This window comes from Hippocampus comes, unplaced genomic scaffold, assembly GCF_001891065.2.
Source record: "Hippocampus comes isolate QL1 unplaced genomic scaffold, H_comes_QL1_v1.1 scaffold7, whole genome shotgun sequence".
In the NCBI taxonomy this organism is placed as follows: domain Eukaryota; kingdom Metazoa; phylum Chordata; class Actinopteri; order Syngnathiformes; family Syngnathidae; genus Hippocampus; species Hippocampus comes.
Genome location: NW_017842060.1, coordinates 1,747,020 through 1,762,468, shown reverse-complemented (window position 1 = coordinate 1,762,468; position 15,449 = coordinate 1,747,020). Strand labels below are relative to the sequence as shown.

The window sequence follows — 15,449 nt, the reverse complement described above, 5'->3', positions numbered from 1 at the left end:
TATCTTGGCTAGACCATTTCCTGAATATTTGGATATGTTTGCCTGCATGCATGTATGTCGATTAAACTGTTTGGTTGGTTAGACATTGTCATTGTGAGTATTTTTGCCATTATTTAATTTAAATAAATTAAAGTTAACTATATGAATGGAAAAATTGAGATAAAACATTTTATTTAGAAGTGTTTAAAAAATACTTTGTTGAATATTTTTTAAAATTATTATAATTATTTGTGTTTTAATTTAAATAAATGGCAAACGTATAATCTCATTGGGTTGTGTATCTAATGTTTTGGCCTCACCCTAAAGCGATGACATTTTCTGAGCAAGCGAGCGATTACGTAAGCGCACGTTAACCGATAACTCGCAGTGAGGTCGCCACAGCTGACTGTCATGTTACCTGAGGGGGCGTGGAAGAGGGACCCCTGCCGTTCCCACCAATCCCACCTAAATAGACATGCGCTGATACCACCGGTGGAGCTAAACAAGTATGAGCAACTTGCCAAGATTTCCGCAAAAAGACAAGTCTGTGTCTGGTTAGAATAACCCCCTGAGTGTAACGCTTCAAGTGTTTTGGAAATTGGTAAGATGGTGTCCGGTGAAATTCAGTTTTGTTTTTTGTCAGAGGAGTATGTTTTTGTGTTTTATCACTTGAAGAAAATGTGGTTTAAAAATCAAAGTAAAACAACATCAGCTGATGACTCGATTCACAAAGTTCAGACGACTCCGTACAATTCTGTTGATCTTTTATAGAGCAACCATTGAGTGAGTCCTGCGCTTCGGAAAAACCAGTTGGTTTGGGAACCTAACTGTTAAATCCAAGGCTCAGATAACCAGCTTGGTTAAGACATCGGGCAGCCCCCACCCCCTGCTCCCCAGGACATATAGGTGCAGTCCGTTATTCAACAGGCAAACAACATTTTAAACAATCTTTCTCATGTGCTACACTCCCAATTTGAGCTCCTAAACTCAGGAAATAGGTATAGGACTCTTCTCTGCAAATTAAATTAAACTGATATAAAAACTTATTCATACCGCAGGCTATCATCTTAATCAATAAATAGTTAGAGGGAGGCAGACAGACAAGCGGAAGGACATAAGCGGGGGTGGGGGGGCACATATGACTGAAATGTAGTGTAATGTAGACGTTGGTTTCGGTTTTTCTTACACGTTGTGTGACAGTTAAGAATATTAAAACGATAATGACAAAGGAGTCCTCATGCCTTAATTGTCCTCCCTGGCTGCCTGCTAATATGCTAGGCTACCTTGCTTCCTGTGTTTTTTGATACCTGGTTGACATCTTTTTGCGTGAGTAGGACAGTTAGCGGTCGTAAATTGTTACTTACAACATGCTGTACAGTGATTAAAAGTTGAATGGAGGGGACATTATTTGAAGCCAAATGGAGGTCACCCGTTGGGTTCGACTTTAGGAGCGCCGTTGTATTCTCTCCATTGTCAATGGTGGAATATTTTTGTGTGTCTTCAGCTTATTTGCCGCAAAACATCAACATGAGTTGTCAGCTTGTGCGTCCTTGTCGTTGTGCTCCATCAGCTCCCGTTGTGCTCACTTAATCCATTAGGATGTGACAAAACACCAATTTTCTTTGTTTTTCTTCACCAAGATGTGACCTAATACATACACATTCTATTTCGGATCGCAAAGTGGTCAATGTTCAATTCCTGAACTTAAAAAAATAAAAGAATCCACAGTTTTGGTTCTTGATCTTATTTGAGTCTATGCCTTCTGACACATTTGGCTTCATGATGGTTTGATAGTCCTGAGATGTCATTTTCGCAAAGCAGACCAGTTTTTGCTCCAAAATGCCAAATGTTTTGTACCTTGCTCGGTCTTTATCCCATTTGAGAACAATCTTTGTAACAGTAGGGATCATATCAAGTCAAAGCACTTTCATAATACACTGCTCAAATTCAAGACACCCAGTGCTGGATGTTGCAAGCAGCCCCAGAATATAACCATTGGAAATCTTTGCGACACTGGGCAAAGGCTATACCTGAGCCCAGATCACTCTGATCGGTTGCAGTCTATGTTAACATTCCTTTCTCGTTCGTAGGTGGAAAAGGGGCCAAGAAAAGATGGTCTTCCACTTGAAGACAGGTAGGTTTGTTCACGATTCGCAGTGTTAGCGTAAACCACTATGTTTGCGCATGCTCCTGATTGTTCCGCGGGCAGGCGGGCAGTTAGTTTCAACGTTTGGTCAGAAAATGTGTCCACTAGGTAGCATGCCTTAAATGCGCCAGATCAAAACTTGTCCATCTGTAGAATCCCGTCACAGAATGGGAGCAGTCTACAGTCCCTGTTCACCACAAACGATTTGTAAGACAGGTTCTTGATTCTTATTCGGCCTGTGCTTCAACTCTGCGGGGTGACATTTTGAAGAGGAAAAAAGGCTGACCTGTTTCTGTGTTAAAAAAAAAAAGTGTTTTTGATTCTAATATCACCCTTCGTAAGACTCTTGTGATCTTTTGAATGTGTCCCCCCCAAAAAAAGCAATCAACAAGTTCTTTATTCAGATTTGACCTCTTGTGAGACCCTCGGGGATGTTTTGAGTATTTCAAAAAAAACAAAAAAAAACCTTTTGCCAAGTAAACAAGGTCTTGCTTTTGATTTCACCCAGAATTAGTTTTATTTTGAACCAGCTTTTTACACATTCAAAACATTTCTTGTGGTGCGCTTTCAGTTCATAATTCCATTTGTAAAGGGCCTTCCACTGTGTTCAGGATAGCTATGTTGTTTATATTGCTGTTGTGGGCTGGGGGGCATGGAGGGGTTATGGTGGGAGGTTGGGGGCCGTGGGTAAGCGAGAGGCACAGAACAGAATTCCTGACTAATTTTAGAACTCCTTAAAAATGGAGGGGAGGTCCGTCGTTCCCAGCTGCTCCCCCTGCAAAAGAAAATGCTTTTTTTTTTTTTTGGTTTGGTTTTCCAACGGAAACATCAATAGTTTCTGGTGGGATTTAGCATCACGGTGTCTCCCCGCCGGGGCACCTTCTGGATTTTCTCATGCACTTCAAAAAACTTATTAAAAGGCAGCTAATGTGAAATCATAACCCTTATTGAAATTATAACCCTGCCCAACTCAACCCCCAAAAAAAACCTAGCTTGACAGCCTACTTAGTAACCTTTCTTGAAACCTTAAAAACCATGTCGAATGTTTTTAGTCGTGTTTTTTTCTACATGCATTCAATGTAAACAATTTAAAAAAAAATCATAAACCTTTTTAAAACCCTCACCCACGCACAAAATCCTAATTTGATACCCTGAGTGTGAAACCTGAACCCTGACCTCAACACCTTGGTATAAGTCAGAGCAGCTTCCACCTAGTCCAAAATTCCCCATCATACATATTTATTCGGCAATTCGGTCGAATTAAAACTGTCACGAAGCAGGCGCACTGCAAAGGTTGATGCCGCCGGCAACCAGTCAATGAAGTCAGTCTCGTTTTCGTCCCAACCTGTTGAACGGCGCCAGTGGACTATTTTGAGCCCACGGGAGGTGACAAGCAGCTCATTGACCTCCAGGGTTCTCGGGCTGCGCGACCTCTCTGGTTTGCCCGCGTTATCAGCCACTCGGCCGTCGCCGCTCGCCACTCAGCATCACTTAGCGCTTCTCTCACTTGTTGTTTGTTCAAAATTACTTTCATTATAAATCACGAATCATCCAAATGAATTTCTTGAAAAGGCAAATTTTATTCACACCCCCCCACACATATTTAATTATGAGTAGATTTATTTAAAATAATAAATGAATAACACACACACACAACTGCCCATTCTTTGTTTTATTAAACTCAAAATTTGGTATATTTACTATTTTTGTTGCATTAATTTAATAGTTTTTTTTTCAAACATCAATAAATAATTGATTTGTTGTATTTTTATTTATTTCATTGGTGGCAGTCCACAGACTTAGCATAAATGCTAGCTTTCCGCCGTAGTCTTGTTGTCAATGATAAAATGCAAACCTGTTAGTAAAATGAACGCATTTCCATCATTTTTTTGTTTTGTTTTCCACCATTTATCTCATCATGACATTGAATATAAAAATGTGTTATTTTTGTGTTTTCCTTTGCTCCTCACATTAGCTGCCTCATGTATACAAACTTGCATCTATCTACCAATTTAAAATGTATTCCATAATTGGTTTATGAAATTAAATTGCCAATAATCCAATTAATCCAATGTAAAAAAAAAAAAGTTTTCAAAATAGACTGTTATGTCATGCCATTTTTTTTTTAACCTCACAAAAAAAAAAAAAATTCTGTCCACTTGGAAAACCAAATGTGGCCCCACAAGCCTAAAACCTCCGAGGGACCCCATCACAGCAAATATTGATTTAATGTGACTTAGATCCTAGTCGGGTTTAACTGTGGGGGGGGGGGATCAAATGGCGGCAAACATAACATGTTATTTTTGTACCGCGGCAGTGGACACCACCCTTGCCATTCCCTGCTCACAGTAAATACTCGCGCTGTCTTGCTAACCAAAACAGCAGCGCGGATACCCTTACTCTTATGCTAGCGGCAGTGGCATTCGAGGTGATCGGGCATCGACAGTAGAGGTGTCGTGACACCTGTGTGGTGCCCCTCCCTCCTCGAGCCCGCAGGCTGCGCAAAGTTGTCATAGGCGCACGTTTATGCCACTCAGTCATTGTTGCGTAGGAACAGTCGGCTAGGCCGCTTTCGATGACTGGGGAAAACAAAAACAAACAACAACAAAAAAAACCAGACAGACGCAATTTGGAACCTAGACCCGGGCTAGGAACCTGAATTCAAAACCCAACTCTAAGATGGCTTTCTGAACTTTCCTACTTTTGAAATCCTAACCCAGTTTTTAAAACCTCATTTGACACACTCCCTGATCATCCTCATCCTGGCTTTGAATGTGAATTTAAAACCCAAATTTTCAACCCAAATCTTTGTTTGGAAAGTTGACTACGGTCTTGAAACCTAAATTTGAAACTCCGCATTAAATCTCTCATCCAGGCTTCAAACTTCAATTTGAAACCCTAATTTGAAACTTGAACTTTTATATTTTAAATTTACCAACCAATGCTGCACACTCGAACCCATTCTTAAAACCCTAACATATCGATTGATACCCTATCTGTGGTTTGAAACTGTACCCCTGGCTTAAAAACCCTGATTTGAAACCGTAATAAAAACCTCATCTGAACTTGAAACCATGCATTGAAACTCAAATCAGGGTGGAAGTCCGACTGAGAAACCCTAACCCTGGCTTGATCCCAAATTCCATAGCTCTAACTCGACATGGGCCGAATACCAGTTTGGCGGTTGACTGTAGTTTAAAATGTCACTGTGTCAATAAGCGCTAACACTGGCTGTCACCGGTAATGAACTCAGGGGACTTCTAAGCAGTGCACGATATGATAGGCTGCTTGAAGTTAACTGGGGCCACTCACGTTTTTTTTTTTTTTTGTTTTCCATTCTCGGCTAGCACAGAAGCGAGGGGTAAGCAGTTACCCACGGAGGAGAAGGAGGAAGGAGGCAGCAAGCCTGCAAACACGGATGCAATTTTTTTATCGGTTGATTAAAGAACACAGTCCTAAAAAATACAAATAAAAAGACACCAGTAGAAACTAGTTAGCCCTAAGGACAAGATGAGTAGCCCACAAGTCTGTTCTAAAAATAGCTCATCAATGATGGGACACCGTGGCTCACTAAGAATTAAAACTGAAGCTTAACATTAATGTATTTAGTTAGTTAATGTGGTCCACATTTCTTAATGTCGTCCTTATAACCCCTAACCCAAGTTTGACACCCAAACGTGTGTTTGAGCCGTTGACCCCAGCTTGACAACCTCACCTTGGCTTGAAACCCGAGCGCGAAAAACCAACTTGAAACTTTGACCTTTGTTTGAAAACCTGTCCAAAGCTTTGAAACCTCCACTCTTACTTGAAACCCAATCTTTCGTTCGGAACCCTGACCCAGGCTTGAAACCCTCATTGGAAAACCAAATATGATCTTGAAACTCGACCTGAGCAGTTTTGTAAAATAATCTAATTGCAATTGTGTTTTTGTCATTTGTTTTCCTCGCCGTTATTCACAATTGCGATTTATTTTACTTTATTTTGCCAAGGGGAAGTGTGTGTATGTGTGTGCTTGATAAAGAGACGGAAGGGTAGATGGTGACACGAGAAGTTACGGCCATGCCCCCCCCCACCCCCCCCAATTTCAAAATTACATTCTTCTCCATCACGACGTCGGCTTGAATACAATTAAAGCGTTCCGTCCCAACTTGAGCTTGTTCCCATGTTGACATTCTTTCACGGCTCTGCATTGTAAAGAGCAGTCGTCCTGGCCGCTTGTGACAGATTGCCGTCGGAGTTGCTTTTGCTTTCATTCTCCCCCTCAGACAGCAATTGTTGGGCTCGCTGTTTCAAATGGGCCATCTACACGGGCGCCCCCCTCCCCTCCCTCGCCGCGCTCACCCCCTGTTTGCATTTCTAACCATGTTTGGACTGCCCCGTCTGTTTTAAGGAAGTGCCACAGCGAAAGAACTGCGCAGCTGCATTTACCGTCTGCTCTGCATTAGCGGTCGCGACTTGTGAGATCAGCAAAATGCAGCTGACTGTTTTCCTCAATGGCTCTTGGCACGGCGCATTCATCAGCGTGGAACTCATCGACCGTGCGCTTCATTCAGTGTCACATTTTCCTTTATGGTTGCGGTAACTCCGTAAAGCCCCTGGGGGCAATGTTGAAATTCAAAGTGGATGATTTCCTCAAAAATGGTGGATATCAATGGGGCTGCGCCGATATGTATATTTTTAATCTAAACCACAGAATTAGTTTCGTATTTTGGACGCAAACCGAAAACTCGTCACGTTCTCATTTAAAAAAATAAATAAATAAATAAATAAAAAATGTCATTTGGAAATAACAAAACGGAACTTTGCCTGTGTGTCACACTGAATTCTTTTTCAAATTTGGGCAAGGCGAGCTAGGTCAGCCAAAACTCACCGTTTCCTGGCGACCTAACATTGCTGTTTATTTTAAGTCGATAAAATTAGATGGTGCTTCTCCCATCTATTAACTTTTAAAACCATTTGAGCAACATGACTTAATTATTACATCCTTTTTTTTTCCCCCACAGTCCGGTTCACGCTCACAGTTTTGATTCTATAAAAAGACCAATAATGGCATTTGTTTTGACATTTGATGAGTCAGGGAGAAGTGGTTTCAAGGCTGCCCAGAGTTTCTTTTGCACCTCACTGGTTTAAAAAAAAAAAAAAGATGGCTAGCCAGAATGTTTGTGGCATTTTGACTTGTCCCTTACCAAACCATTTGTGTGGCAGCATGATCACCCCATCCTATGATCTAATTGCCCTCGACATTTGCTCGTCGCGGATAGCCGTTATCTGACCCACAGGCCTCAAATTTGACACCTGCGCCGTAACCGTCAAGTCACCGCACTGCTGAGGTTGGGAAAAAGAAAGCAATCTCTTGTGCTGCGCCCGAGTCGCGCTGGGCGGATATGTTGGCCACCTGTTGGCTGTCAAGCATTTTTATGATATTCTGCTTTGTTTTCCTGTGATTGGTTCGTCCGCGCTATAAACAGCCTCACGCATGAGGCGTCGCCGGAGGCAACACCCACCATTGGCGCTCTCGAATTACAAGCCGCCGCGGGATATCACTGCCTTCGGTGAGCGTGGCTCGGCTTGTGCGAAACAATTCGGATCAATCGTGTGTCATGATGACAAAACCCGGTGGCGCGTTGAAACTGCTTAGCGAGGCTTAGCCTTGTTTGACTCGGCTTATTTTTCTCTACTTCCTGGTTTTTGTTCATTCAAACTTTTGGGGGTGGGGGGGGGTGTTCAGCAGCTGCGTCCATCAACAAAGTTTGACCCAGTTTTCCACGCACACACAAGCGCAAATCAGCTGCTTCCCTCCTCTCATTAGCACCGCATCTCACACCCTGCACGCCCTCTCACAAGTGCAGCTGCGCTGACGTTTCCCTGGATTACGTGTCATTTATTTTTGGCCTTCCCACGAAACTGTCCAGCCTCGGCTGTGTTTTCACTGTGGAGCAGGGAAGTCCTCTTTGGCTTTTTTTTTTTCTTTCTTTCTTGAAACACTGACGTGCAGTTCAGGCTTCTTGCTGCTAACATACTGGTCACATTTGCTGTCGTTGGACTTGCCAAATATTTTTCATTGTTTTAATGTAGTGTGTGTGTGTGAGTGTGTGTGTATACAGTGAACCCTCGTTTATCGCAGGGGTTACGTTCAAAAAGAACCCGTGATAGGTGAAATCTGTGAATTAGCGTTATTTTATTTATTTGTACAATTAGTATTCAATGCAATACCATACGATAGAATTAAAAAAATACAAATATAAGCGTTTTTGTACAAATGACTGCTAGTTTTTAGAAATGCCGTAAAAATAATCATTTTTATAGTGAATGCAGGGTTGGACACATTGCAACTCGCGCGTTTTTCAAAGTTCCTCTGACTTTGCCTCTTCGTCCTGACTCCGGGGACTTCGGCCTCGTGTCTTTTTCGACTGAAGGCTGTGGGATATTTGGGGTATTTTCTTTTTATCATATGTCCCTTTTGATGTTCTCTGTTGCAATGCACGTAACTCTCCTCTCTGTTACCCCTGGTCAAGTTTAAAATTCCGGTTAAATAATTACTTCTTCAGACGTTTTGTTGGAGGTTCCTGCGTATTTATGTTGTTCCTTCTCTCAAGCAGCTCCTCCGTATTTAACGTGGAGAATGGGAGGCCGTTGCATTTCCAGCCAGCTATATTAAAGTTTGGAAATCAGTAAGTAACACACTTCCTGCTCTGAGGTGACATATTTTATATGCATGCCCAAACCTTACAAAATGTGTTGCAGAAATACTACAAATTCAATTCCAATGAAGTTGGGACGTTGTGTTCAACGAAAATAAATGTGCTATCGACCTATCTAGCTAATGTTCTAGCTAGCTAGCTAGCTAGCTAGAACGAACATTAGCTAGCTAGATAATTAGCTAGATTATCTTTCGATAATTAGCTAGCTCTCCTCTCTCTCTCTCTCTCTCTCTCTCTCTCTCTCTCTTTCTCTATTTATCCATGCATCCATCCATCTGCCGATTGATGAAATGCTGAAATTGTCCGCTGAGGAACCTTGTCCTTAAACTATTCAACTGGTTGCTCACGCAGTTGTTCACAAACAGGTCTTGGATGAGTATTATTATTATTATTATTATTATTCTATAAGCACCTTATGCTTCATATATGCAGTTGCATATATGCTTGTATCTATATCTTATATTTATATTGCATTCTATACTGTGTACAGTTCTTTTTCTGAAACATTTATTTGTTTTGTGCATGCAACACTTTCTTTTTTCTTTTCTTGACTGCAAATTTCCCCAGTGTGGGACAAATAAAGGTTATCTTATCTTATTCCTCAACTTTTGTGCCACCTGTCCCAGCTTTTTTGAGGAACTTGTTCCAGCTATAAAATTTGAAGTTCATCAGTTTTTTTTGTTTTGTTTTGTTTTTGCAAAGAACAATAACATTGATCAGTTTGAACCTTATATATCTTTGTAGAGTACGGTATTCAAATATAGGTTGAACATGATTTGCAAATTATTGTATTCTACTTTTCTTTCATTCACACAACATCCCAACTTCATTGGAATTGAGTTTGTATATAATTATACAATCCGTGTGTTGCTGTTTTTTTTTTTTTGGGCTTCACAAAACAGTTGGCAGTGTCTTTGAAATTAATTTCACAGTTAAAACAGCTTTGGCCTGATTTACTAAAGCCTTGCCCGCACAAAAACTGGGCGCGCCCAGAATTGCGTCTACCAAACCACTGCAAAATTCATTTTGCACTCTCTTGGAGGATTATGCAAATTTTGATGTAGCATGTGCTGAATAAAACCTGAGAAGAATTGCCAGGAGCCGATTTTACATCCAACAATACTGCATCTGAATCACCAATGTAAACCAAAGCCCTGCCAATGCAGCACAGGCACAATGAAAGGCGAACGTTTCCGCTTCTGTCAGCTTTTTTTGAAATGCCAGAAACCAAAATTCTTGCTACGTGTGTCAAATAAATCGTTTTTTTTTTTTTTTTTTTTTTTTTTTGCAGGCCGCTGGGGCTGCCCAGAGCCGAAACCATACATGTCCACAACCCCAGCCAGGAGGTTCCTGTGACGCTGCTGTCTATGTTTACGTCCAGCAGGCACTTGCACATACCTTCTTTCCACAGAAGAGTAAGTGCCTGTGGAGTATCATGTTGACTCTCCGTCCATCGGCCTCTTGAAATGACATTTGTTCTTATTTTGTTGTAGGTGATCCCCCCCAGAGGGAAAACATCTTTTAAACTCATTTTCCTTCCATCTGAGGAAGGCAACATAGAAAACACATTATTTATAAACACATCGGCTCACGGGCTGCATTCATATCAGGTCGGTGGATTTTTGTCTACTTTTTGACATTTGTGAGGGGCGTTAGATGCTTTTATACTTCAGATTATGAGACTTGGGGGTTGGGGGCGGGGGCAAATCTCAGGAGGCTTAAGCGCAGTGATTAGCTCAATTCTACAATTCTTTGGGTTTTCTCTATGCTTACTTTTCTGTTTTCTTTACCACTAAAGGGTACCCGGAATGATAACCGCTGAATTGCAAATGGTGCTGGGCTGCTTAAGTACAAGCCATAAATCAAATACACACACAAATTAGTTTGCTCCAAGCAGTAAATGCACTTTTCATGTGCTTATGAAATGCGGAAATTGCCAAAAGACTCCCCGATATACTTGTATTGACTGCGTATATGTCTGGTGTCAACAAAGTGAGTACTTCTGCTGTATTTTAATTCTGTGGTAAACTAATGAGCGTTGTTGATCCACTCTGACTGGTTGGGTTGCTCTCAGTGTTTACCTTGACAGTTTCATGAGTATTTGTTAGCAGTTGGCCCTCAAAGTGTGGCCGTGCCAAAACATCCCAAGGCACAATTGTGGAAAATGGAAAAGCTAAAAAAAAAAAATGAAATAAATAAAAAGTATCAGTATCCTACGCCTTGTTTTCATCACCAAAATATAGCAGTCAGGATTCTGAATTAATAATGCACATTTGGTGGTGGAAAGGAGTCATATTTACCAACATAAAAGTTAGCATTCCGATCAAAAATACATCTGCCTGGAGAATCATTTCCTGACACACAAATCTTACATGCTTGCCTTGTAGATGTCGTTCATCTGATTAAGAAGCCATCGTCACCAAAGATAACGATAACATTACCCATCTAATCAAACTTGCCTGAGCCTTTGGAAGTGTACAACCAAAACCATTTTATGTTAGCAATCTAAGCTAACTTACTCGAGCCATTGAAACTGTACAACTGAATCTTCTTTAATATGTTAGCTTTCTATGCTAGCATGCCTCAGCCTTAAGAACTCAAGAACCGAATTCATCCTCACGCATCAGCAGTGTGACCTTGTTTGTCCGGGATGATAAAACTCTAGATTCTAGATTTTCTCGAGTCTAGAACCACTTTCATCTGTTAGCGTTCCAAGCTAACCTGCCTGATCGTTACTCAGTGGCCATTTTGAGGCATTGCTGGAAGTTGCAGTGCCGTGCTGTATGTTTATCATGACACCTTCTCTCATGATCATGACCAGGCTCTTTCTGCAGCAATATGACCAGAAAAGCCAAAGAAAAAGCAAAAACCTTTGCAAAATTACTCCTTTAGTTGCTTTCTGAGACAGTTTTTTTTTTGTCGATGATTACAAAAAAAAAAAGACTTGACACAATTGTTTTTTGTTTGTTTTTTTTCCCCTCCCAGGTCTTTGGTGTCGGTGTCCACCAGGGCTCATTAAAGTCTGTCCAGCGAAAGGACAGTCAGCTGGTGTTCCCTCACATCCAGAGCATCAAGTTGACCCAAACTCAGGTATGTGTTCATCCGCGCTGAAAGGGGCGCGTTTCCTAAAACGACTGAACATTTTTCCATGTGCACAAAGAGGCTTTTGTGACGCGCCAAAAAGTGTCAAGTCAGCAGCCTGGATGACACAACACAGTCCAGAGTGCACAACCACTCACTTTCCACAGAGATCACAGACTCCGATTTAGCTATCATTAGCAATAGAAATGACACTCAAAGGTCAGCGTGTGCGTTTGTTCGCACATACATGTGTGTGTGTGTGTGTGTGTGTGCGTGCGTGCGTGCGTGCGTGTGTGTTTCACAGAGTGAAAGTATACGTGTTGAATTATTTGAAAGTCAAGACGTAGCCCACGCAAGAGGAAGTGGCCTGCCCTAACCACTCAGTCAGTCCGCATTTCTGCTTCTGCTTTCAAAAGAAAGCCGTTACATAACCTTACTGTACTTGATTGACAAAGTCACACACTCCTTATCGTTCTTATAATCAACCAGACTTGACAGACGAGTACGTTATTATACGAGCTTATGCAACAATTAAGCAGATCTCAAATCATTGTGAGAATTTGTGGGCCCATCTTCATCCACCATTTATTTTTTTCCCCCACTCCATTTACTATTTTTAAAGAAATGCATTATACTCTTGCCAAATAATTTATGACATTATTACTGGTAAATTAGTTTAATTGTATTTCGTTGAATTTGTATTACGTATTATTTAAATGATTGCATTTTATTGATTTATTCAAATCAGTGTTGCCTTGCAACTTTGTGGTTCGGTTATTTTGAATAGTTTTCGAAGGTATCACCTGCGAAAAGTGAGGGAACGCTGTATTTATTTGTTTCTTCATAAAATAATAACTATGATTTTATTCAATGTGTTCATTTCTGTAAAAAATATTTCTTAAAAGGATATTTCATAAAATTATGGAGTCAAAGATATTTGACTCAATTTTGTGGACATGCTTTGTCGCAGTGTTGATCCATTAACACTCGTGTTTTTAAATCCCGCAGGAAGATGTGTCCAACATCACTATTCTGGGTCTACTGCTGGAGTGCAGCCTACCCAAGAGTTTTTTCATCAATTCACAGGTACCTTCAGAGTCCATACTATTGTTACGCTAGAACGGGGGTCGGCAACCTGCGGCTCCGGGGCTGCATGCGCCTCTTTAGCACCGCTCTTGTGGCTCCCTGGAGATTTTTCAAAAAATGTTTGAAAAAGGAAAAAATGGGGGAGGGAAATATTTATATTTTTTAATGTGGTTTCTGTCGGATGACAAACATGACACAAATATTCTTAACGTTTTCCAATGCTGTAAAAATGTGAAGAATAAATATTAAAGTTCAACATTTCTGTCAACGAAGATTTACATCATAGCCTGCGACACACGTTCCAATTTGCAGGATGGGGTGCCAGGCTGTTTAAAAAAAAAAAGGCGTTTCATGTACAATTCACCAAGGGTACAGGCAAGGAATGGGAATCTGGAGGGCCAAGAGAAGCATCTTTAATACGGTACACGTGAGCTACGATAATGAACGCGCTGCAAAAGTGCGTGCCATACCACGTTAGGGCTGTTGCTCGATATGGTGTGTAAGTGCGTGCGTGTGCGGTCACAGGTCGATCACGGGAGGTTGATTGATTGCAAAGTAGATCTAATTGGGCGGGGGGGAGGGGGGGGACAGCATGTGTTGCCTTCATTGTCAGGCTTATATCAGGCTTTTAATTTTTTTGCGGCTCCAGACGTGTTGGGTTGGTCCAATCTGGCTCTTTAAATATTTTGGGTTGCCGACCCCTGCTCGAAAAGGAAAGCACTTACCCCTTACTCCCCACCCCCCCTTAGGGGTCCTGCCTCCAGAGCGAGGAGCGCCTCATTCTGCAGATGGACCTGTCTGCACGAGGCGAACAGCCCGCCGACCTGGACAAGCTCAAGCCTTACGTCATTGAGCACATGCTGTTGCTGCTCATGGTCCCCGCCGCCGGACAGGCCGTGCTAGGTGGGTGTTGCCCTATGTTGTAAAATGATCGCCACTGTCCAATGCCGTGCATAACACAGCCCGTTGGAGTGTCGCTTTCTTAGAAAGTTGTCAGTATGAATGGCAACGGTGTCAGGCTGCCATCATCAAAATTTTGCAGAATCATCTATTCATCGATTAAGATGCGTTTGAAAAGTCATCCGACGGCTCCCGCCCTCTTGCTTGCTGGGCAGTTAACTGCTAACCATTAACGCCGGAGTCGCCGCTAAACGCTGGCAACAGGCGCCGTCTCATACAATGTTCAGCGTTATTGCTTCGTTTTTTTTTTTTTTTAACGTCCTTAATTAGCGATTGAACTTCCACAATGACGTTGTGATGTTGATGTCGGCGACAACGGTTTGTGAATCGGCGTAACAGCTGTGACTCGAAAAACAAATGAAGTCGGCCGTTCTGCCGCGACGTGATGCCGGGAACAACTTCAAATAAAAGTTGACCTCGACACGAATGTCAGTGTATGACTGTGGTCAGAATGATTTTATTTTGAAGTGGGCCTCCCCACGTTGGCTGCGTGTTTCGTCATGGATCGCGCGAACCACTGCTGCTCCTGTGGGCTTGAAAAGTTTTTCCCACGCTGTACACATGAGCAATTTTTTGAAACAAGGTACTTGATATGACATACATTTGGAACATCAGACATTAATTGGGATGAAAGCCCCCTTTTTTAAAATGTAATATTTGTTTTAACCTCTCTTTTCTTTTTGGCTTGCCTTCTCATGTCTGCTGCAGGGGAACCAAAAATAGGAGTTTACATGCAAAATTCCGGAAGCAAAAAGCTCTACGTAAAGGTGAATTCTTTGTGTTTTGGACCTATTATCAGTTGTAATGTAATGTTTTTTATATATATATATATATATATATATATATAAACCTCGGTTTTCATACATAATCCGTTCCAGAAGGCTGTTTGAAAACCGAAATTGTTCGAAAAACGAAACCACGCTCTTTTGAAAATAAAAATGTTTATTGAACACGTCTGCTCACAATGGAAAGCAACACGAGGAAGCGTCACTTCCTCGTCTACCCGAGGTAGTGTCACTTCCTCGTGTAAGGAAGGCGAGAGGAGTCAAATTCAAGTGCGCTCAGTTTGTTCGAGAACCGAAATTTCTTCGTCATCCGAGGCATAAAAAAAATTGAAATTTTTGGTCGAAAACCAAACTGGTCGAGAACCGAGACGTTCGAAAATCAAGGTTAGACTGTATATATATATATATATATATATTAGAGCTGCCAAACGATTAAAATATTGAATCTAATTAAAAATGCAACTGTCATAATTAAATTCACTAAAAATTAATCGTGATTACTCACGCATTTTTTATCGTTTCTGAATTTCCTTTTATGTTTTTTTTGTCCTGTTTTTCCCCATTTTAATGCTCTCATCAACATGGAATCGTGAATCAGTTTTCTATGTGCAAAATGCAAATATTTACTGAAATAATTTCGATTTTCAATTTTACATGAATATTTTTCACTTGGAGCAGTTATTCACACATAATCTCTCACACAATATTACT

General features: G+C 41.3%; 1 protein-coding gene across 3 annotated transcripts in view; it reads left to right on the top strand.

The window, feature by feature from the left end:
• tmem131l (transmembrane 131 like) overlaps positions 1 to 15,449 on the top strand; it is a 29,346-nt gene that overhangs the window by 1,364 nt on the left and 12,533 nt on the right. For 2 of the 3 annotated variants that reach the window (XM_019862390.1, XM_019862388.1), the window contains exons 3-10: positions 2,070 to 2,113; positions 8,722 to 8,796; positions 10,118 to 10,241; positions 10,320 to 10,436; positions 11,812 to 11,916; positions 12,916 to 12,993; positions 13,743 to 13,896; positions 14,662 to 14,720. In XM_019862390.1, the coding sequence (XP_019717949.1) occupies positions 2,070 to 2,113; positions 8,722 to 8,796; positions 10,118 to 10,241; positions 10,320 to 10,436; positions 11,812 to 11,916; positions 12,916 to 12,993; positions 13,743 to 13,896; positions 14,662 to 14,720 (756 nt within the window). The remainder of the gene's footprint in view (positions 1 to 2,069; positions 2,114 to 8,721; positions 8,797 to 10,117; positions 10,242 to 10,319; positions 10,437 to 11,811; positions 11,917 to 12,915; positions 12,994 to 13,742; positions 13,897 to 14,661; positions 14,721 to 15,449) is intronic. The other variant, XM_019862389.1, reaches the window with a different exon arrangement.